The sequence below is a fragment of the Trachemys scripta genome, chromosome 15 (assembly GCF_013100865.1).
Source record: "Trachemys scripta elegans isolate TJP31775 chromosome 15, CAS_Tse_1.0, whole genome shotgun sequence".
Classification (NCBI taxonomy): domain Eukaryota; kingdom Metazoa; phylum Chordata; order Testudines; family Emydidae; genus Trachemys; species Trachemys scripta.
Genome location: NC_048312.1, coordinates 19,009 through 43,233, shown reverse-complemented (window position 1 = coordinate 43,233; position 24,225 = coordinate 19,009). Strand labels below are relative to the sequence as shown.

The following is a 24,225-nucleotide window of genomic DNA, read 5'->3' as shown; positions in this document are numbered from 1 at the left end:
GTAAGACAACTCCCACCTGTTTATGCTCTCTGTATGTGTGTATATATATCTCCTCAATATATGTTCCATTCTATATGCATCCGAAGAAGTGGGCTGTAGTCCACGAAAGCTTATGCTCTAATAAATTTGTTAGTCTCTAAGGTGCCACAAGTACTCCTGTTCTTCAATTTCAGATGTTAAACAAGTGTCATTCTTAGTTCTTCCAGCATGAATTTGTGTCTCTACCAATTAGAGAAGCTAATAAATGTAATGGGAGGTCAAACTGGTCCACTTCTTTTACATAAGAATTAATTGGGACATCACAACAGACAACAACCAAACAGTGCTAGCTAAAAAGCAAATGTGGTTGATAAAATGACATACAGACTACAGAGCCTTGACTTTTGGGATTTGTGGTCAGGCTCATTCACAGTAGGTATTACTGGTGGTACAAGACCATCAGATAAAGATTCATAGATTTTTAAGGCCAGACAGGACCATTATGCTAATCTAATGTGACCTCCTGCATAACACAGGCTACAGAAAGTCTGCATCAGGGCCATAACTCCTGTTAGAGCAGGAGCATAGCTTTTAGAAAGATAGTCAGTCTTGATTTAAAGTGATACAAAATTCATCATGTTCCTAGGTAGGTTCCATGGGTTATTTACCCTCACCATTAAAAATTTGCATCTATTTTTAGTTTCAATTTGTCTAGTTTCCATGATTTCAGGACTGCGATGATCCTTCTAGCCACAGCATTGGACTTGGAGCTCATGTTCAATTAACTATCTACCCTGACCCCTAAAAACATAAGAATGGTCATACTGGGTCAAACCAATGGTCCATCCAGCCAGTGTCCCTCTAATTTTTCTCACCTATGTGCAGAATGAATTTTGTTATGTGCACCAATATGGAGGTGATGTGTGACACATTACTTTCATATTGGTGCACATAACAAAATTCATGTGGTGGGGTGGGGCCGAGAGATTCGGGGTGTTGGAGGGGGCTCAGGGCTGGAACTGAGAGTTGGGGTGCAGAGGGGTGAGGGCTCTGGCTTGGGGTGTGGGCTCTGGGGGTGCGGCTAGGCATGAGGGAATTGGGGTGCAGTGGGGCTCCCTGGGGCTACAATGGGGAGAGAGGACTCCTCCCCAGCTCACTCTCCTCACAGCAGCACCTGAGGGGTAAGGCGCCTCTCCCTGCTGTGGCAGGTCTAGGTCAGGCTGGGTTGGGGGATAGGCGCCTGGCCCCTGGCCATGGGAGGTTCGGTGCTGGGCTGGGTCGGAGTAGGGGCGCTTGTCCCCCAGCCACAGCTGAGCTAGGTTGGGGATGGGGAGAGGGGCACCATGGCAGGTCTGGAGCGTGGGGAGCGGCATCTCTCCCTGCCGCAGCCCTGAGCGTCTGTGCAGCGCTTAATAGGCAGCTGCATGGCCGTGCAGCTTAGAGTGAACTGAACATCCAGCCCCGTATCTCGTCTTCCGACAGTGGCCAATGCCAGATGCTTCAGAGGGAATGAACAAAACAGAGCAATTATCAAATGATCCATCCCCTATCATTCAGTCCCAGTATCTGGCAATCAGAGGCTTAGGGACACCCAGAGCATGGGGTTGCATCCCTGACCATATTGGCTAATAGCCACTGATGGACCTATCATCCATGAACTTACTTAATTCTTTTTTGAATCCTGTTATAGCTGTGGTGACTGTGTCCCAACAAAACGTGTTCATCTATGTGTCTGATAATTCTGTTCTAAAAATTGACCAATCAATAAGAATTTCCACATCCAATTTCTCTATTCCCCCCCCCCCCACCAAGGTATCCAAATCCTGACGGTGTATTTTTCAAACCTAGTTGCAGTGTGCCTGAGACTTATCTTCAGGCCTGCTCAAAACAGAAAAAGGAGGGAAGAAACAAGCTCTTCCTCCTTAAACAACTGTACAAATCATCAGGTTTGCATTAAGACTTGGAGGGGCTTGCAATGTACGGTTTGTTCTAAATTGCTGCAATTCCTTTTTCTAGTATCTGGTTTCAATGCAAAGCTTGAGCAGCTACTACTGGTCAAAAGGACATTTTGTAAATGTAAATCTGGGATTATCTGTGCAAATAAAAATGTCCAAATTTAAACCCTCTGTTCCCCACCACAGAGAAAATGACTAGGTCTAGTACTGAAAAGCTTTCTTTGTGTGGAACAAATGGGCAGAAAATTTGCTTTCCAACTTTTTTTATTAGAGCCAAATCCAGATAATTTGCTAAGATCTATGGGCTTTAAAGAAAACAGATGTCCCACTTTAAATCAAGAAAGTACCCTAAAATTCAGAGTCACTTTGAGCTGAAAGAGCTTCTGGTATCTTGGATAGGTGATGAGTAAAATCCACTATGGATCATGCATCGTGACTCTAAATTAGAAACTAAGAACACAACTTTCATTCCTACTTTTCTGAAGTTAGGTTCCTAAATCCAAACGTAGTCATCTAAATAAAAATGTCCTTTTACCTTAAGGGCGAATTTTTAAATTTAGTTGTCTATCCTGCATATACTATCCTCTCGTACCTATAAGAGGTAGTGGTGAGCAAGATCCAAATCCTAGTTTACTCACATAATTTTACTCAGTCTCAAACTGGAAGTGTGTCTGAGTAAGGACAAAAGCTCTGAGCCTGCAAATACATAATGCACATGCTTAACATACACACATAAGTAGTCCCCTTGAAATCAGTGAGATTGCTCACATGTAAAGTTAAAACATATACGCAGGATTAGTGCTTAAGGATTTGGCTGTAAGTACTTGTTAATAAATGCATCTAGGGGATTTCAGTTCATAATTTAGCCAGAGAGTTTTGAAAATTTGGCTGTTAGGCACATAACTTTAGGCACTCAGGTATGAAAATGTTGGAGTGTGTTGACAGGCACTATGGAAACACTCTCTCTAAGATAAGTACACTACATTAAGGACTGATAATGAACAGCTGTTTTTTTAATTTTTTTGTTTTTTGAACTTTTATACTTTCCTATTTGTTATTTAGTCACTTTTTATTTTTAATAAATTCTACATTTATAGGAAACTAGTAGCACTTCATAAATTTGGAGCTAATCCCTGTACTGTATTTTAGTGTAAATAACAATTCAGTAGTTATGCCCGTGGATGGGGTATGGAGGATGTAGTGAGTTTGCCTTTATCTCTGCAGCACAGCATTGAAAATCTTGCTTAGGTCACAAGTAGATAAAAAAAGCTGTTTGATTTTATTCTAGTTCCCATTAGTGAATGTTACTAAACCATCACCTACTGTCACGTGACTGTCAATCTCTACGGAAGAGTAAATGTTTTCTCTTACTTCGGCAAGACGGAATCTCACAGTATTTCCAATACACTCCATCCTCACACTCTGCAATGTAGCACCAGGGGCTGACATCTCCATCAGGGTTCCTATCAAGGGAAGGAGACACCAAAAATTTGTCAAACATTTTTGTGAACCACATACAGATCCTTCATTTTTATTTTAAATCTAAGGCTTCATTGCTATCATTTTAATTTGTACTGCAGTGTTTCAGCTGGTCTGTCTTTCCAAGAAGAAAATAGTGGAAAATAGAATGGTAAGAACTACTGAGCTAACATCAAGTATCAGGGGGTAGCTGTGTTAGTCTGTATCTACAAAAACAACAAGGAGTCTGGTGGCACCTTAAAGACTAACAGATTTATTTGGACATAAGCTTTCGTGGGTAAAAACCTCATCTGCATCTGAAGAAGTGAGGTTTTTACCCATGAAAGCTTATGCCCAAATAAATCTGTTAGTCTTTAAGGTGCCACCAGACTCCTTGTTGTTTACTGAGCTAATGGTGTATTGGGAAAACCAAAAGAATTTGCACTGGCTGATTTTTGGTAAATCAGAAAAAAGTCATAGTATTACAGTAAGATCCTCAAATTCCTGGTAAAGTCTGAGCTTAATGGTACAAACCATGGAAATGCTCAATACTATTTTACACTCACTGCCAAACCACTGACCACCCTATAGCCCAAGGCAATACAGTAAAATTCCGCACTTCTGAGGGTTTCTGTGCCTTTGTTGGGTCAAAAGTATTAATGAATTCAGCTATAATGCTCAAGCACAGGAGATTCTTCAGGAGTGATTGAGAGGACAACCCTGTCAGCAAATCTTTATGAAAGAAAACAAAAAGGGCCTTTTTACACACTATGCAGGGAAGTCCAAAGGGACTAGGACTATTGAGAATTTACACCACCAAAAAAGGTACTTGTCCAGCTAACTTCCTAAAAATGATCGACTGATTCTTGAACTCTTAAAGATGCAGTACTATTACTGGATGCTACTGAAAGAGAGGGTGCTGCCAGCAGGGTATCCTCTGTGAGAGTTCTGGGACTCTGGACCATGGTTCCTGCATTAATATTAAACAGCCCAAACTTGATGACTTTCTCGGCATGCTGCAAAATAAATTTATTTTACAGCGTTTGGGGGAATGTTTGAGTGGGTTAGGGAAGGGGTTTGTTTTGCAGCTTTGATTTATTGCCTGGTTGGGCTAATTAATTATTTGTATACAATATTTTTGCTGCTGTATGGTATCACTTACAATTGCAAATCTAATTAATTGTTAGCTTTCTGTTTGGGCATTTTAAAAATTATTTTAATCTAAATGAAATAAGAGAAGACTAACAGAATAAGTTCATCAGGCATTAGCCTTTCACTTCTGGAAGGTTAAGTTCAGACTTGCCCTCTGTCCAAAACCAAAGCCAGCTACTTATCTCTTCTTGGAGAACATTTGTCACTGTCAAAATTATCCTACAATTTGCCATGACCTGCCTTCTGTGTCTGAGACACGCTGGACTGAAGGAGCACATATGTTGCATGGTAAGTTTAGGGTGAACTAGCAAAACTTTGTGGGAGATCCAGCATTAGAACTGCAAAGGATATTGCAGCTAAAGAATGAGGAGCTAGAAACAATTGCCAGAATTAGGGGAGCATGATAGTAATAGCAGGGTTGCTTCCAGTCAGGATCTGAGATGCATTGGTAGAGGTATTGGGGAAGGAAGGCCTAAGAATAGGATAGCAGAGGTTATTTTTTGTCAGGACTGAGGTATGGTGGCAGAGCTTGCTGGAGGCTGGTGGATGTGGAAATATATCAGCAAGGGGCTGTTCTAGTTGATAAAGGAGGTCCATTGGTGGAGCTGTGAGAGAGAAGCTTGTATTGTGATAATAGTCTTTTTCTCACCTTAGCAGTTTTGGGAAGTGTTTCTGTTGTACCTGCTATCTGGACATCAAATACTTTAAATTAAATCATGCTAATAGGATTTAATGCAGAAACATCTTAAAATGCAAGGAAAGTGTAGACAGATGGTTGTTAATAGCTTTGGAAATCTTGCCTTGGTTCCCAGTGGTTGCATGGAGACAAAGAAGAAATGAGTGTCCCTCAGGTCTTCAACTCCGCAGTCTGCCTAATTCTGTTATAGCAGAAATGAGGTTTTAGAGCATTATGAGACATTTCAATTTCCTAACACAAAAAGTGTTGCAACCAACACAGGGGAATTCTATATTAGACCTTGTCTTGACAGATAAAGAGGAATTGATCACAGAACTAAAAATTAATGGTAGATTAGGTACGAATGATCATGACTTGATCACATTTGTAATGTGCAAAGAGAATACAGTCCAAACCAATAATACATAGTTTAGGTGCTTTAAAAGTTCCAATTTTACAAAGCTCAAAACAATTATGAGCCAAATCAGTGTGGCAAAAGAATTCAATCAAAAAAATCTGAATGATAATGGGGAATTGTGTGTGGGAGATGGGGAAATTGAAAGTGATGAATATAAATCAGAAACTAGGAATTGTAGAAAATTGATAAAGAAAGCAAAGGGAAAAAGGCGAACTCCATAGCAAACAGAGTTACGGACACTAAGGAGAAGTTTCCCTCCTTAGTCGTCTTTTCTCCAAGCTGAAAAGTCCCAGTCTTATTAATCTCTCCTCACATGGCAGATGCTCCATACCCCTAATCATTTTTGTTGCCCTTTTCTGAACTTTTTCCAATTCTAATATATTTTTTGAGATGGGGCGACCACATCTGCATGCGGTATTCAAGATGTGGGCGTACCATGGATTTATATAGCGGCAATATGATATTTTCTGTCTTATTATTTGTCCCTTTCTTAATGATTCCCAACATTCTGTTCACTTTTTTGACTGCCACTGCACATTGAGTGGATGTTTTCAGAGAAAAATAGTAAGATCTGTAAGAACATCTGGACAGCATCTTAAGGTATACAAGGTGAAGTGACAGGAATAGAGAAATTGCCAAAGAGCAAAGGGACTGTAAACCAGAAAGGCGCAGAAGGATAATTGTTCAGTCAAGAAGCCAACAGATCACATCAAGGAATAGATGTGTGTACTTATGCTGGAAATCAAAACAGTAAACAAAGGTTGCACCAGAGTCGCTCAAGAGTAACTAAACATCCTAAGAACTTTCCCTCCAAACTCTGCGTTTACAGAGGTTGGCAACCAAGAAACTGAAACGGGAACTGTAGCGGGGCAGTCACCCCACTCCGACCCTGAAGGGGTTAAAACAACCCTGGGAAAGGACTGCTCCAGGGAGCCAATCATGGGCGGGCTTGAGGCAGCCAATCAGAGCCTGGCTGGGCCAGTATAAGAAGGACTCCTGGGGAGAAGGCAGGGAGTGTCTCTCTAGCTGTGGAGAGAGAAGGACCTGGCTGCCGGGGAGCTCAGGATACTGAGTAGAACAGGGCTGGGGAAAGGCAAGAGGAGCTGGGGAGCTCCAGCCTGGCAAATCCCCAGGATGTGGGCCTTGCTAAAGGCCAAAGCCAGTACAGGGGTTGCAGAGGTGCAGCCCGGGCTTAGGCAGAGGGATCTGGTCCAACCCCCTTGCCAATCATGAATGGCCATTACAGACTGCAGTCTGCCCCAGAGAGCGGGGGCTAGATGATGATTGGAAGTAGCCACTGAGGCAAGATGGGTTTAGAGGGTTGGGGGTTCCCCTGGAAGGGGAGACCCAGAGCATGGGGGTATTGCTGGGGCAGAACCCTGAGGTAAAGGGCACTGGAATGCAGGAGGGACATGGGGCCAGTGGCAGGTGACACACTGGCCAGCAGAGGGTGCTCCAAAGCTGGAGTTGAGCTAATTCCCAGGATGACCAGCAGGAGGTGCCATGCCAGTGAGTCTCACTTCGCTACAGGAACATACAATGACAGGGTTTATGTTCTAGTGCATTGTATTTTCTAATTCAAAATACTTTTATTTCATACATGTAAATTGTTACCTAGAAAGTGAATTTAATTAGGATAATAGGTTATCTACTGTATATTAACTACTTACTAGTTTACAGTGTAAGATTAAGTAGTAGTTCCTCCTACAACAACTATCTCTGATTTGCTTGTGATTACTCATCACTTAACTAATTTCCACTTTACCCCAACTGATTGAGATAAAACACAATTTGGCCTCTAGATGACATCTGCCTCTCTTTAGTGCTCTGATTCAGACCAGCTCTCCATTGAACTCATATCTACCTGGAGAACAGATCTCTGATAAGAGGGCTCTTCAGTCAAGCAAAGAAATGTGATCCAGTGGCTGGAAGTTGAAGCTAGATCGGGGTTCTCAAACTTCATTGCACTGCGACCCTTCTTCTGATAACAAAAATTGCTTCACGACCCCAGGTGGAGGGACCCAAGCCCAAGGGCTTCAGCCCCAGGTGGGGGGCCTGTGATCTGAGCCCCACCACTAAGGGATGAAGGCCTTGGGCTTCGGACCCAGACGATGGGATTTAGGCTTCAGCTTTGACCCTGGGCAATGGGGCTTGGTCTTCAGCTTCCGACAGTGGGGCTTGGTCTTGGTCTTTGTCCCCTGACCCCAGCCCTGACGACCCCTTTAAAATGGGGTTGTGACCTCCTTAGGGGTCTCGACCCACAGTTTGAGAACCACTGAGCTAGACAAATTCAGACTGGAAATATGGGATACTTTTTTAACAGAAAGTAATTAATCACTGGAACACTCTACTAAGGGGCATGGTGGATTCTTCATCAGTGATGAGTTTTTAAATTCAGATCAGAAGTTATGACCTAGGAATTATTTGGGGGAAGTTGTGTGGCCTGTGCAATATCGTTGGTCAGACTAGATGACCACAATGGTCCCTTCTAGCCTTGGAATCCAAGAATTTCTATGTTATAAGGATACTGTGCAATGAAACCTCTTCTCTCTTGGTATACAAATAAAGTATGACAAATATTCCAGCTAGGGTATGATTGTGGGACCTAGCATCTTTCTGACTAAGGATATAATAAACCTTTTCACTTTTACAGCATCTCCCATCCAAAGAACTCAAAACACTTCCCAAACATTAACAAAAGTAACCTCAAAACACTCACATGAGGTAGGTTAGTGGGGGGAGGGGAGGGAGGGGAGAGAAGTGATTTATCCATTGTCACCCAGCAAATAAGTGACAGAGCAAGGAAGAGCACTCAGGTATCCTGCGTCACAGTGATTGTCAAAGGTATTTACCAAGAGACTATAGTTTTCAAAAGATTCCATCAATCCTCCTTCAACATACCTGAAAGGCTATTTCTCAGCATAGTGATCTAACCAGTGAAGAAAAATGGCTCTGATATTCCAGTCACACTCCATTGTGAGGAGGAAAGCCAGCAGCTGAGCAGGCTTTCATAAGAAAAGGCTGTAGTTGGCAACTTAGTCAAATTCCTGGGGCTCACGTTCTAGATCCTCCTTCTTCGAGAAAGTAACGGACTTATTAGATCAGGGAAATGCGGTGGACCTAATATACTTTGATTTCAGTAAAGCGTTTGATACTGTACCGCACAAGGAATTACTGGTTAAACTGGAAAAGATGGGGATCGATCTGAAAATCCAGAGGTGGATAAGGAACTGGTTAATGGGGAGATTGCAGCGGGTCGTATTGAAGGGTGAACTGTCAGGTTGGAGGGAGGTCACCAGTGGAGTTCCTCAAGGTTCGGTTTTGGGACCCATTTTATTTAATCTATTTATTACTGACCTCAGAACCGATTGTAGGAGTGGGCTGATAAAGTTTGCGGATGACACCAAGCTGGGAAGTATTGCCAATTCGGAGGAGGATAGGGATATTCTGCAGGGAGACTTGAATGACCTTGTGAATTGGAGTATCAGAAATAGGATGAAATTTAATAGTGAAAAGTGTAAGGTGATGCATTTAGGGATGACTAACAACAATTTTAGTTATAAGCTGGGGACGCATCGGTTAGAAGTAACGGAGGAGGAGAAAGACCTCGGGGTCCTTGTAGACCGCAGGATGACTGAGTCAACAATGTGATGTGGCGGTGAAAAAAGCCAATGCAGTCTTGGGATGCATTAGGCGAGGTATATCTAGTAGGGATAAGGAGGTGATGCTTCCATTGTACAAGGCGCTGGTGAGACCTCATTTGGAGTACTGTGTGCAGTTCTGGTCTCCAATGTTTAAAAAAGATGAACTCAAACTGGAACGGGTACAGAGAAGGGCCACTAGGATGATCAGAGGAATGGAAAACCTGTCATATGAAAGGAGACTAGAGGAGCTCGGGTTGTTTAGCCTGACCAAACGAAGGCTGAGTGGGGATATGATTGCTCTCTTTAAATATATCAGAGGGATAAATACCAGGGAGGGAGAGGAATTATTCCAGCTCAGTACTAATGAGGACACAAGAACGAATGGATATAAACTGGCCGTGGGGAAGTTTAGGCTTGAAATTAGACAAAGGTTTCTGACCGTCAGAGGGGTGAAATATTGGAACAGCCTTCCGAGGGAAACGGTGGGGGCGAAGGACCTGTCTGGTTTTAAGATTAAGCTAGATAAATTTATGGAGGGAATGGTTTAATGGGATAACATGATTTTAGTCAAAGGAACAGCATGCCATGGCAGGTAAATAGTATAATGGCTAATGAGGGTCAGGCTGGAGAATCTTGCCTACGTGCTCGGGGTTTTACTGATTGCCATATTTGGGGTCGGGAAGGAATTTTCCTCCAGGGTAGATTGGCAGAGGCCCTGGAGGTTTTTCGCCTTCCCCCGCAGCATGGGGCAGGGATCGCTAGCAGGAGGATTCTCTGCTAATTGAAGTCTCTAAGCCACAGGATTTGGGGACTTCAACAGCAGAGTCAAGGGAAAGGGTAGGGACGGCTTTGTGGCCTGCATCATGCGGGAGGTCAGACCAGATGATCATAATGGTCCCTTCTGACCTTAAAGTCTGAGTCTATGAGATCACAGGGCTCTAACAATCACCAGAAGCTATTTTGGTGAGTAAGGTGAGATAGCAATTGATTATTAGAATCTTGCCCCATCAGTGTATCGCCTGTACTCTTCTAAGCTCTCCGAGAGGTTTTAAAACATTCACAACCTTACTTTGTACATCACAGGACAAAGGTCTCACCATTAGCATCCATGTCCTATGGCCAAAGGTGACTGCCAAAGCTGTTAATAAGAATACACTGAGTGGGGCCTATAGCAGTGTCATAGGGTATGTCTACACTATGAAATTAGGTTGAATTTATAGAAGTCGATTTTTTTAGAAAGCAATTTTATACAGTCGATTGTGTGTGTCCCCACTAAGTGCATTAAGTCGGCAGAGTGCATTCACAGTACCGAGGCTAATGTCGACTTTCGGAGTATTGCACTGTGGGTAGCTATCCCACGGTTCCCACAGTCTCCGCTGCCCATTGGAATTCTGGGTTGAGCTCCCAATGCCTGATGGGGCAAAAACATTGTCGTGGGTGGTTTTGGGTACATGTCATCAGTCGCCCTTCTCTCATGAAAACAACGTTAGACAATCGTTTCATGCCTTTTTTCCTTGCGGGCGTGTACAGGAGTTGGCCAGGGCTTGACCCGCTCTGGGGCAGCGGGGAGCCACACCGACTCACTATCTGCTGGGGCTTGAGTGCTTTGTCTGGTGGTCGGGTCTCGCCCGGCAGCCCTTGCAGTCCTGAAAGATACAGGATGCCCGACCCCAGCTCAGGGCAGGCACCAGCGTTAGGTCAGGGCTCAGACCCTTAGTCAGGGTTGAGCAACAGTAAACAAAGTACTTAAGCCCAGGCCCTGGGTCAGGGCGGGGCAACAAACACTGAGGCAGAGCTCAGGCCCTCAGGCAGGGCTGAGCCACAGTAATAGGCCTGAGCCTCAACAGGCCTGGGAGAGAGGGAGACTGCCACCCACAGGTTGGGTGGCAGGGGGGACGCAGGTCCTTCCACTCCACTGCGTCCCAGCCAGGGGCCCTAGCAGCGGCAGAAGACCCACTGCTTCGTCAGTGGGGATCCTGGCTTCAACACACTGACATCGGCTCTGGCCGTGCTGCAGCCAGACTGGGGTCAGCTGCCCCCGGGCTACTTCCAGACTCCCCCTCTGGGCCTACCTGGATGCTGGTGTCAGCCTCGGGGGGGATCCTGGAGCATGGGTTCATCTGGCCAGGGATCATTTGGCAAGTCTGGGAGCTCCTCGGGATAGGAGGCGCCGGGCAGGCTCGGCGGTTCCTCTGGGTAGTAGGCACCGGGCAGGCTCGGCGGTTCCTCTGGGTAGCAGGCGCAGGGCAGGCCCGGCGGCTCCTTGGGGTAGTGGGCGCAGGGCAGGCCCGGTGGCTCCTGGCAGTCACTCCGGTCCGCAGAGGTTTCCCAGCCCCAAGCTAGGCTGGAGACGTCTGGTCTCTCCGGCGGCTGGGGCCAGACTGAGTTCTGAGGGCCCGGCTCTATACTTCCGGGTCGCTGCCTGACCCTCTGAGGGGTGGGCTCAGAACTCCCTAGCTCCGCCCACTCTGGCCTCCGGATGGGCTCTTCTCCTTCCGGGGCAGTGGGGAGCCACACCGACTCACTACAGGGCGCCATATTGCTTTCAGCAGACGATGCAGTAGGACTGTTAATCTTCGTCATCAAACGATTGCTTCCGCTGCCACTCTGCTCTCCTGCTCTTGTCTCAATAGATAGCGAATTTCTCCATGTTGGCTGTCATGGGCTCCAGCTTCCGCTGCAACTCTGCTCTCATGAATCCACCTCACAGGCCCACTCGTCGTTCTCTATTCTCATGGCATCTCTCTATAAATATCTATTCTCGTGGCATCCATTGTCAGCCACCACTTCTGCTGCTACTCTGATCTCCTGCAGACGCCATACCACGGCAAGCATGGAGCCTGCTCAGATCACTGTGGCAGTTATGAGCATTGTAAACACCTCGTATATTATCCTGCAGTATGTTCAGAACCAGCAAAAGCAGGCAAGGAGGCAACGGCAGCGCGGTGACGGGAGTGATGAGGACATGGACCAGACTTCTCTCAAAGTACGGGCCCCGGCAATTTGGACATCCTGGTGGCAATGGGGCAGGCTCATGCCGTGGAACACCGATTCTGGGCCTGGGAAACAAGCACAGACTAGTGTGACCGCATAGTGTTGCAGGTCTTGGATGATTCCCAGTGGCTGCGAAACTTTCGCATGCGTAAGGGCACTTTCATGGAACTTTGTGACTTGCTTTCCCCTGCCCTGAAGCACAAGAATACCAAGATGAGAGCTGCCCTCACAGTTCACAAGCAAGTAGCAATAGCCCTTTGGAAGCTTGCAATGCCAGACAGCTACCGGTCAGTCGGGAATCAATTTGGAGTGGGCAAATCTACTGTGGGGGCTGCTGTGATCCAAGTAGCCAACGCAATCACTGAGCTGCTGCTATCAAGGGTAGTGACTCTGGGAAATGTGCAGGTCATAGTGGATGACTTTGCTGCAATGGGATTCCCTAACTATGGCGGGGCGATAGACGGAACGCATATCCCTATCTTGGGACCGGACCACCTTGGCAGCCAGTACATAAAACGCAAGGGGTACTTTTCAATGGTGCTACAAGCACTGGTGGATCACAAGGGACATTTCACTGACATCAACTTGGGATGGCTGGGAAAGGTACATGACGCTTGCATCTTCAGGAACTCTGGTCTGTTTGAATAGCTGCAGGAAGGGACTTACTTCCCAGACCAGAAAATAACTGCTGGGGGACGTTGAAATGCCTATAGTTATCCTTGGGGACCCAGCCTACCCCTTAATGCCATGGCTCATGAAACCATACACAGGCACCCTGGACAGTAGTAAGGAACAGTTCAACTATAGGCTGAGCAAGTGCAGAATGGTGATAGAATGTGCATTTGGACATTTAAAAGCACATTGACGCAGTTTACTGACTCGGTTAGACCTCAGCTAAACCAATATTCCCATTGTTATTGCTGCTTGCCATGTGCTCCACAATATCGGTGAGAGTAAGGGGGATATGTCTATGGTGGGGTGGGAGGTTGAGGCAAATTGCCTGGCCGCTGATTACGCGCAGCCAGACACCAGGGCGATTAGAATTGCACAGCAGGGCATGCTGCGCATCAGAGAAGCTTTGAAAACCAGTTTCATGACTGGCTAGGCTACGGTGTGAGAGTTCTGATTGTTTCTCCTTGATGATAACTCGCCCCCTTGATTCACTCTACTTCCCTGTAAGCCAACCAACCTCCCCGCTTTGATCACTGCTTGCAGAGGCAATAAAGTCATTGTTGTTTCAAAATCATGCATTCTTTATTAATTCATCACACAAATAGGAGGATAACTGCCAAGGTAAGCCAGGAGGGGTGGGGGAGGAGGGAAGCAGCGGGTGGGATGGTGGAGGAGGGAAAGACAAGGCCACACTGCACTTCAAAACTTATTGAATGACAGCCTTCTGTTGCTTGGGCAGTCCTCTGGGGTGGAGTGGTTGGATGCCCAGAGGGGGCCCCCCCGGGCGTTCTTGGGTGTCTGGGTGAGGAAGCTATGGAACTTGGGGAGGAGGGCAGGCCGTTACACAGGGGCTGCAGCGGCGGTATGTGCTCCTGCTGCCTTTCCTGCAGTTGAACCATACACAGAAGCATATCAGTTTGATCCTCCAGTAGCCTCAGCATTGCATCCTGCCACCTCTCCTCTTGCTCATCCCTCCTGTCCTCGCGTTTGTTTTCTGCTTTCCTGGACTCTGCCATTGTTTGCCTCCACACATTCTGCTGAGCTCTTTCAGTGCGGGAGGACTGCATGAGCTCAGAGACCATTTCAGCGGGAGTGGCTGTTTTTTTTTTTTTTTTTTTTTTTACTTCTTATCTGTGCTAGCTCTGGGACGGAGATGATAGGGGGAGCATTGAAACATTTGCAGCTGCAGGAGGGAAAAAAAGGAGAGTATTCTTTAAAAAGACACGTTTTAGAGAACAATGGGTAGACTCTTTCACAGTGAACCAAGCTGTTAACATTACATAGCACATGTGCTTTCAGTACAAGGTCGCATTTTGCCTCTTATATTGAAGGCCTGCCAGTTTTTGGAGGGGCTGCGGTTTTCGGGTTAACGTGCAGCACAAACCCAACTAACCCCCGCACACACCCAATTCTCAAGGATGATCTCTTCACCCCTCCCCCCCACCACTTGGCTAACAGCAGGGATGATTTCTTTTCAGCCACAGGCACACAGCCCAGCAGGAATGGCCACCTCTGAATGTCCCCTTAATAAAATTCTCCTATTTCAACCAGGTGACCATGAATGATATCACTCTCCTGAGGATAACACAGAGAGATAAAGAACAGATGTTGCTTGAATGCATTCCAGTAGCTGTACTGGCCGCAAATGCATCCCAAGTCTTCAGGGCAAATTAATCCTTATACATGCTTGCTTTTAAACCATGTATTATATTTACAAAGGTACACTCACCAGAGGTGCCTTCTCTGCCTTCAAAGTTTGGGAGCCCGCCTTGGGAGGGTGTTGGCTCCAGGGTGATAAACAGTTCCTGGCTGTCGGGGAGAACAGTTTCTCTGCTTGCCTGTTTTGTGCTACCCTCCTCCTCCTCCTCATCTTCCTCGTCCACAAAATCCTCATCCCTGTTGTGTGAGACTTCCCCCCCCCTTGCAGGAGTCCCCGAACAGGGGTGGGGTAGTGGTGAGGGCACCCTCTAGAATTGCATGCAGCTCGTCATAGAAGCGGTATGTCAGGGGGTCTGATCCAGAGCAGCCGTTTGCCTCTTCGTTTTTTTGGTAGGCTTGCCTGAGCTCCTTAAGTTTCACACGGCACTGCTGCAGGTCCCTGTTATAGCCTCTGTCCTTCATGCCCTTGGAGATTTTTTTCAAATATTTTGGCATTTCGTCTTTTGGAACGGAGTTCTGATAGCACAGATTTGTCTCCCCACACATCGATCAGATCCAGTACCTCTGGTCGGTCCATGCTGTAGCTCTTTTGAGAGTCTGGGACTCCATGGTCACCTCCGCTGATGAGCTCTGCATGGTCACCTGTGCTGATCAGCTTGCCATGCTAGCCAAACAGGAAATGAAATTCGAAAGTTCGCGGGGCTTTTCCTGTCTACCTGGCTAGTGCATCTGAGTTGAGAGTGCTATCCAGAGCAGTCACAATGGAGCACTCTGGGATAGCTCCCGGAGGCCAATACTGTCGAATTGCGTCCACACTACCCCAAATTTGACCCGGCGATGTCTATTTCAGCGCTAATCCCCTCGTCGGGGAGGAGTACAGAAATGGATTAAGAATCCTTTCAGTCGACAAAAATGGCTTCGTCGTGTGGACGGGTGTAGGGTTCAATTGATCTAACGCTGCTAAATTTGACCTAAACTCATAGTGTAGACCAGGACATAGTTTCCGATTGTTTCTGTTATATTTCATGGCATACAGAGAAATTAGATAAAAACATAAATGATGCCTGCTGAAAGGATGCAACATAGAGTGTGAGAGAGAGGCTGCTTCCTAAAATTGAGTCACAACTCACCAATGCAAACTGACTACCATAGCATACTTCATTACACAGCCCCCTAGCGTATAAGACCAAAGAGCCCACCCCCTTTTAAAATGATAGCCTACAATTCCAACAATATACCAAACCTTTGCACTGCAGATTTTTCAATAGCCTATCACCCTTTTTGGCTGTGTAGTAATCTGAGAAGTTGCCTCTCGCCCTGTATGTCATGGAGAGGACTACGAGGATGCCACATGGAGTTTCTGGTGAATACTCAAAGCCTTTAGAGGCCACGCCCCTGATAGTACACTAGTCTGACATTAGTGAGCTTGACGGTACCTATGTTTAAGGGGTTTTTGGACTGTTTTGGGGACAGAACATCCAGGTTTTTATGGAGTCTTTTTGTTATTTCTCTCCCCCCCCCCAATACTTGTGAGATGCTGAGGTAATATAAAAATGAGTAAATGCATAATGTAACAATAATGCTTTCCACTTCAACAGTGCTTCTCTCAGAAGTGGTCAGAACACTTCACAGGTAACAGATGACTTGCATTTAAGAGGTTTAGAAGAGTTGGCCATAGATTTCTCTGAACCATTCATGTTGATTTTCCACAACTCTTGGAACATTAGTTTTCTTCCAGTCTTCTGGAACTTCTCTAATGTTGTGCCAATATTTTAAAAAGGCAAACAAAATGAGATTACCAGTTTGGTTGATAAAGGTAATAGTGTTGCTGCAACATATTAAGACTTCTGCAAGGCATTTGACTTGGTACTGCACAACTTTCTGATTAAAATCTAGAACGATATAAAATCAACAGTATACATTAAAAGGATTAAAAAGCTGGCTAACTGATAGGTCTCAAAATGTAATTGTAAACATGGAATCATCATTTAGCAGGTATGTTTCTAGAGAGGTCCTGAATAGATCAGTTCTTGACCCTATGATATGCTTTTTAACATTTTTATCAATGACCCGGAAGAAAGCATAAAATTATCACTGATAAAATTTGCAGATGACAAAGAAATTGGGGGAGTGGTAATTAATGATGAGAACAGGCCCCTGATAAAGAGCAATCTGCATCACTTATTAAACTGGGTGAAAACAAATATGTGTGTTTTAATACGGCTAAATTTAAATGTATATATCTAGGAACAAAGGATGTAGGCCAAACTTACAGGGTGGGGGATTCTATCACAGGACATAGTGATGCTGAAAAAGATTTGAGGATAACCAGCTAAACAGGAGCTCCCAGTGCAGTGATGGGGCTGAGAAGGTAACGTGATTCTTGAATGTATAAACGGGAATCTCAAGTAGGAGTAAGGAGGTTATATTACCTCTGTATTGGGCACTGGTATTACTGCTACTGGAATACTGTGTGCAGTTATGGTGTCCACCATTCTAGAAAGATGCTGAAAAATTGAAGAGAGTTCAAAGACGACCCATGAGAATAATTGATGGATTAGCAAACCTGCATTATAGGATAGACTCAAGGAGCTCAATCTATTTAGTTTAAGAAAGAGAAGGTGAACGGATAAACTTGATTACAGTCTATAAGTACCTATATGGGGAACAAATATTTAATAATGGGCTCTTCTCTCTAGCAGAAAAAGGTATAACACAGTCCAACAGCTGGAAGTTGAAGCTAGACAAATTCAGATGTGAAATAAGGCACACATTTTTAACAGTGAGGGTAATTAGCCAATAGAAGGATTTACCAAGCGTGTGGTGGATTCTCCATCACTGGCCATTTTAAAATCAAGACAGGATGTTTTTTAAAGCTATGCTCTAGTTCAAACAGGAATTAATTCAGTGAAGTCTATGGCCTGTATTATACAGTTGGTTAGAGTAGAAGATCACAGTCGTCCCGTCTGGGCTTGTAATCTATGAAACAAGTACTCATGGCAACACAAAAAAGACCTACCTCGTGGTGCTACCTCTGCCCTAGACAAAGGTATTGGATGTGAGTGTGGCTACCGCCCCTCCCCAGCCTCTATTGGGAATCTCCAACCACAACCCATTGAGCTTTCACATACTCCCATTCCTAATATCATGGATTTATTTCTTCAATCTTTACTTATCTCTGCTATGTGTGTCACCATTTCTCTTATCTGTGCCTTTCTATCCTCAGCTTCCCACTGCCCCATCCCACCCTTCTCCTTTCCCATCACTCAGTCTGAGGGTATGTCTACACTACAGGATTAATCTGAATTTATATAATTCGAATTTTGGAAACAGATTGTATAAAGTCGAATGTATGCAGCCACACTAAGCACATTAATTCGGAGGTGTGCGTCCATGTACCGGGGCTAGCGTTGATTTCCGGAGCATTGCACTGTGGGTAGCTATCCCATAGCTATCCCATAGTTCCTGCAGTCTCCCCCACCCATTGGAATTCTGGGTTGAGATCCCAGTGCCTGATGGGGCAAAAAACATTGTCGCAGGTGGTTCTGGGTACAGCCTCACCCCTCCCTCCATGAAAGCAACGGCAGACAACCATTTCGCACCTTTTTTCCTGGGTGAACACTGCAGACTCCATAGCACGGCAAGCATGGAGCCTGCTCAGCTCAAGACAGCAGTCATGAACATTGTAAACACCTTGCGCGTTCTCGTGGAGTTTATGCTGAGCCAGGACCAGAAAAACGAGGCGAGGAGGCGGCGGCGACGGCAGCGCAGCAACAAGCGTGATGAGGACATGGACACAGAATTCTCTCAAACTGCAGGCCCCGGTGTTTTGGAGATAATGTTGTTAATGGGGCAGGTTCTATCTGTGGAACGCCGATTCTGGGCCTGGGAAACAAGCACAGACTGGTGGGACCGCATAGTGTTGCAGGTGTGGGACGATTCCCAGTGGCTGCGAAACTTTCACATGCGTAAGGGCACTTTCATGGAACTTTGTGACTTGCTGTCCCCTGCTCTGAAACGCCAGAATACCAAGATGAGAGCAGCCCTCACAGTGGAGAAGCGAGTGGCGATAGCCCTGTGGAAGCTTGCAATGCCAGACAGATACCGGTCAGTTGGGAATCAATTTGGAGTGGGCAAATCTACTGTGGGGGCTGCTGTGATGCAAGTAGCCAAAGCAATCACTGAGGTGCTGCTACGAAAGGTAGTGACTCTGGGAAAAGTGCAGGTCATAGTGGATGGCTTTGCTGCAATGGGATTCCCTAACTGTGGTGGGGCGATAGATGGAACCCATATCCCTATTTTGGCACCGGAGCACCAGGGTACCCAGTACATAAACCGCAAGGGGTACTTTTCAATGGTGCTGCAAGCACTTGTGGATCACAAGGGACGTTTCACCAACATCAATGTGGGCTGGCCGGGAAGGGTTCATGATGCTTGCGTCTTCAGGAACACTACTCTGTTTAAACGGCTGCAGCAAGGGACTTACTTTCCGGACCAGAAAATAACCATTGGGGCTGTTGAAATGCCAATAGTTATTCTTGGGGACCCAGCCTACCCCTTAATGCCATGGCTCATGAAGCCATACACAGGAAGCCTGGACAGGAGTCAGGAGCTCTTCAACTACAGGCTGAGCAAATGCAGAATGGTGGTAGAATGTGCATTTGGCCATTTAAAAGGTTGCTGGCGATCGTTACTGACTCGCTGAGACCTCAGCCAAACCAATATCCCCATTGTGGAGAACACAGCAAGCAGAAATAACAATCTCTGTGAAAGTAAGGGGGAGACCTTTATGGCGGGGTGGGAGGCTGAGGTAAATCGCCTGGCTGCTGATTACGCACAGCCAGACACCAGGGCGATTAAAAGAGCACACCAGGAAGCGCTGCGCATCAGAGACGCTTTGAAAACCAGTTTCATGACTGGCCAGGCTACAGTGTGAAATTTCTGTTTGTTTCTCTTTTATGAAAACCCGCCCCCTTTATTGACTCATTCTCTGTAAGGAACCCACCCCCCCCTTCCCCCAGCTTGCTTTCAAAGGAAATAAAGTCACTATTGTTTAAAAATCATCTATTCTTTATTAATTGATTATAAAAAGAGGGAGAGAACCCGGGTGGGGTTGGGAGGAGGCTCGGCGGGAAGGAAAAGGCCACTAAAAAAAGGTTTAAAAAATGACAGCCTTTTGCTTGGGCTGTCCACTGGGGTGGAATGGGAGGGTGTATGGAGCCTCCCCCCCCACACGTTCTTACACGTCTGGGTGAGGAGGCTATGGAACATGGTGAGGGGGGAGAGGGGTAATACAGGAGCTGTAGCGGCACTCTGTTATCCTGCTGCCATTCCTGAAGCTCCACCAGACGCTGGAGCATGTCTGTTTGCTCACGCAGCAGCCCTAGCGTTGCATCCTGCCTCCTCTGATCTTCCTGCCGCCACCTCTCATCTCGAGCATCCCTCCTGTCCTCACGTTGGTCTCTCCTGTCCTCATGTTGGTCCCTCCTGTCCTCACATTCACTGGCTTCTTTCCTATACTTTGAAACCATGTCCTTCCACTCATTCAGATGAGCTCTTTCACTGCGGGTGGATTCCATGATTTCTGCGAACATCTCGTCTCGTGTCTTCTTTTTCTGACGCCTTATCTGAGATAGCCTTTGGGACGGAGGAGGGAGGCTTGAAGAATTTGCAGCTGCTAGAGGGAGGGAAAAAAGGAGAGAATTTTTTAAAAAGATACATTTTGCAGAACAATGCTTATACTCTTTCACGGTGACCAACACTATTCACATTACATAGCACATGCGATTTCTGTGCAAGGTCGCATTTTGCCTCTTAATATTGAGTGCCTGTGGCTTTGCTGCTAGAGATCACAGACGCAGGTCCAGGCAAGAGAATTTGGCTTGCATGTGGCCATGGTAAGCCATTGTCTTTCGGCTTCTGTGCCCTCCTTTTCCACATACCAAGCAAAGCCCGTTGAGTGCTGCAGTTTTCCTGTTAACCTTCAGCAGCACAAAACAAACTAACCCCCCCCCCATCCAATTCTCTGGATGATTGCTTTATCCCTCCCCCCACCGCATGGCTGGTATCAGAGAAGATCCCTGCAGGAGCCAAACTAACACCCCCCCACCCCGCCATGAATTCTCTGGGATGATCTCTTTACCCCTCCCCCCACCACGTGACTGGTATCAGGGAAGATCCCTGATAGCCAAACGCGAAAAGCTCTGGGCCAATTCACTTCCCCCCCCCCCCCCCCCNCCAAACGCGAAAAACTCAGGGCCAATTTCCCATCTGCGCTTGGCTAACTGCAGGGAAGGATTTCTTTTCAGCCACAGGCAAACAGCCCAGTAGGAACGGCCACCTCTGTCCCCTTAATTAAATTCCCGTATTTCAACCAGGTTACCATGAGCGATATCGCTCTCTTGAGGATTACACAGCAAGATAAAGAACGGATGTTGCCTGAATGCCAGCAAACACCGGGACCATATGCTGCCAGGCTTTGTCATGCAATGATACCAGATTACTTGCTGCAAGTCAAGTGTCCTACCATGGAGGACGGAATAAGGCTGCACTGCCCAGAAACCTTGTGGCAAGGCTTTTGGAGTACCTCCAGGAGAGCTTCATGGAGATGTCCCTGGAGGATTTCCGCTCCATCCCCAGATACGTTAACAGACTTTTCCAGTAGCTGTACTGGCCGTGAATGCATCCCAAGTCCTCAGGGCAAAGTAATAATTAAAAAATGCTTGCTTTTAAAACAAGTTTTATATTTTAAAAGGTAAACTCACCTGAGGTCCCTTCCATGGGGTCATGGTCTTGGATACTGGCTTGGGAGGGTTGGGAGGGTACTTCAGTCAGGCTGAGAAAAAGATCCTGCCCGTTGGGGAGAACGGAATGCTGGATGCTCTCCGCAAACTCGTCCTCCTCCTCCTCCTCCTCTTCCTCGTCCACAGAATCCTCAGGTGTAGCTGATGAGATTATCCCCACCTTGGAATCCATGGTCAGAGGTGGGGTAGTGGTGGTGGCCCCCCCAGATCTGCATGCAGCTCGGTGTAGAAGCGGCATGTCCGCGGCTCTGACCCGGAGCGACCGTTTTTGCCTCCTTTGTTTTTTGATAGGCTTGTCTGAGCTCCTTGACTTTCACACGGCACTGATCTGAGTCCCTATTGTGGCCTCTCTCCATCGTGCCCTTGGAGATTTTTTCAAAAGTTTTGGCATTTCGTCTTTTCGAACGAAGTTCTGCTAGCACTGAATCCTCTCCCCATATAGCGATCAGATCCAGTACCTCCCGTATGGTCCATGCTGGTGCTCTTTTTCGATTATCAGCCTGCATGGTTACCTGTGCTCTCCACGCTGGGCAAACAGGAAATAAAATTCAAATGTTCGCGGGGCTTTTCCTGTCTACCTGGCCAGTGCATCCGAGTTCAGACTGCTGTCCAGAGCGGTCACAATGGTGCACTGTGGGATAGCTCCTGGAGGCCAATACCATCGAATTGCGGCCACACTAACCCTAATTCGAAATGACAATATCGATTTTGGCGCTACTCCCCTCGTTGGGGTGGAGTACAGAAATTGATTTTAAGAGCTCTTTATTTCGAAATAAATGGCTTCGTTGTGTGGACGGGTGCAGGGTTAATTCGATTTAACGCTGCTAACTCCGAATTAAAGTCATAGTGTAGACCAGGCCTGATTCTTCTCCCCACACCTTTTCTCTTTCCCCTAGGTCTAATCCACTCCTTGTCCACCCACATCCCTATTCAACATAAAATTATTGAAATTTTTTTCATTTTGTATTAATTTTTTTTGTTCAAAGACACATACACAACCTCAAGTAATGCCACTATCCTGCATTCTTAACCCTGTTCATGTGCCTTCTCCCTATGTTTTTTGTTCCCTTGTCACAACTTGGTCTTATTAAAATTATAAGCTCTTTCAGAGAGTGAACTGTTTTTCTATTTGTCTCTGTAGTCCCCAAAAGTGTGCAGGGTGCTACAAAATAGTAAATAATAATGAATTAAGCCTCACCAGTCTAAATAGCAGATATGAGATAGGTAAGAAAAATATAGGTAACTTCCCCCACCACTGAAATCCAATCACTATTGGAGGGATGGGAATGCAGCAGACACATATAATGGCTATTTAGAAAAGGGATTGACTTGAAGTTAGCAGAATGTAATTACCCAAGGTGACATTTGGTGAGGACATTGGGACTAACAGCCCCCACAACTTTCAAGTAGCCAAGCTCTTGGCTTTACATCTTACCTCTAAGATCCCTAACATCATGCAGGGAATTGTCTCAGTACTGATCAGTATTAAAAGCATTGAAAATCTTAAAAAAACAAACAAAATCTCAACAACTATGGCGTCACAAATAAAAAGAATATCTTTTGCATTTAAGAAGCCAAAAACAAACATACCAAATCCCTAGCCAAGAGTCTCATTTTAAACATCAGCTCTATAGCTCACATACTAAATTAATGAGTGAGGACCACCGACTTTGGACCTTAGTCATTTTTGGAAAAAATGTTTTACATTCACTGAGCATCCAGCGGTCTCAGACAGTCTAAAAATATTTTTTTTCTCTTTCAGTCAACTGGCCCTGCTCCACTGGTATGTCTCTGAAACCAGGCGTCAGAAGGTGTTTCAGGATTGTGTTGACGGGGAAGCTTTTGTATAGCTGTATGCTCTACTATATAGTACATTGGGTGTAGTGCAGCCAGAATGCCATTTCAGCACTTTTGCAAGATCATACTGTGCGGAGGATGCCATTTTGCCAGAGGTGAAAGTAAGACAGTCCGGTCCGGTATGGCGTACCAGCAAGAGCTGGTACACCGTGCCCGACCAGACCGGCTTCCCCAGGCTGGCGCTTTAAAGGGCCTGGGGCTCCCTGCAGTGGCTGGAGCCCCGGGCACTTTAAATTGCCTCCCGAGCTCCGGGGCTCCGGCAGCCGGGCTGGGGCAGTGATTTAAAGGGCCCGGGGCTCCTGCTGCTGCGGGGAGCCCTAGGCCCTTTAAAGTCCCCTCCCCCGAGCCCTGCTGCCACTACACCGGGACTCAGGCAGCCGGGCTCAGGTGGCACTTTAAAGGGCCTGAGGCTCCTGCTGCTGTGGGGAGCCCTTTAAAGCGCCACCGGAGCCCTGCTGCCTACCCTGGGGCTCAGATAACGGGGCTCGGGCAGCGCTCTAAAGGGCCTGGGGCTCCTCCTGGCCCTTTAAAGCACCCCCCTAGTCCTGCCGCCACTACCCCAGGGCTCAGGCAGCTGGGCTCAGGCAGCAATTTAAAGGGCTCGGAGCTCCGCTGCGATAGTGGTGGCCAGATCCCTGGGGCTCCCAGCTGCCTCTGCAGCTGGTAGCTCCGGGGGTGATTTAAAGGCCCCGGAGCTCCCAGCCGCAGCCAGAGCCTCAGGCCCTTTAAAGTGCCTCTTCCGGTTGACAGGTTTCAGAGTAACAGCCGTGTTAGTCTGTATCCNTTGTATCTTCCTGTGGCTTGTTACATGAGGCAGCACAGTGCAATACGGCCTGTATTGTACAGGATGATTATTTTTTTTTGCACGCTTCAGAAGTTTGCTGCAGGTTTGAAAAAGCAACTTATACAAGCAACTGTACAAGACAGATCAGCACCCATCAACAGAAGAATACCTCAG

General features: G+C 46.4%; 1 protein-coding gene across 1 annotated transcript in view; it reads right to left on the bottom strand.

The window, feature by feature from the left end:
- KREMEN1 (kringle containing transmembrane protein 1) overlaps positions 1-24,225 on the bottom strand; it is a 73,855-nt gene that overhangs the window by 34,425 nt on the left and 15,205 nt on the right. Inside the window, exon 3 of the mRNA XM_034791580.1 lies at positions 3,306-3,397. Coding sequence (XP_034647471.1) covers positions 3,306-3,397 — 92 coding nt within the window. The remainder of the gene's footprint in view (positions 1-3,305; positions 3,398-24,225) is intronic.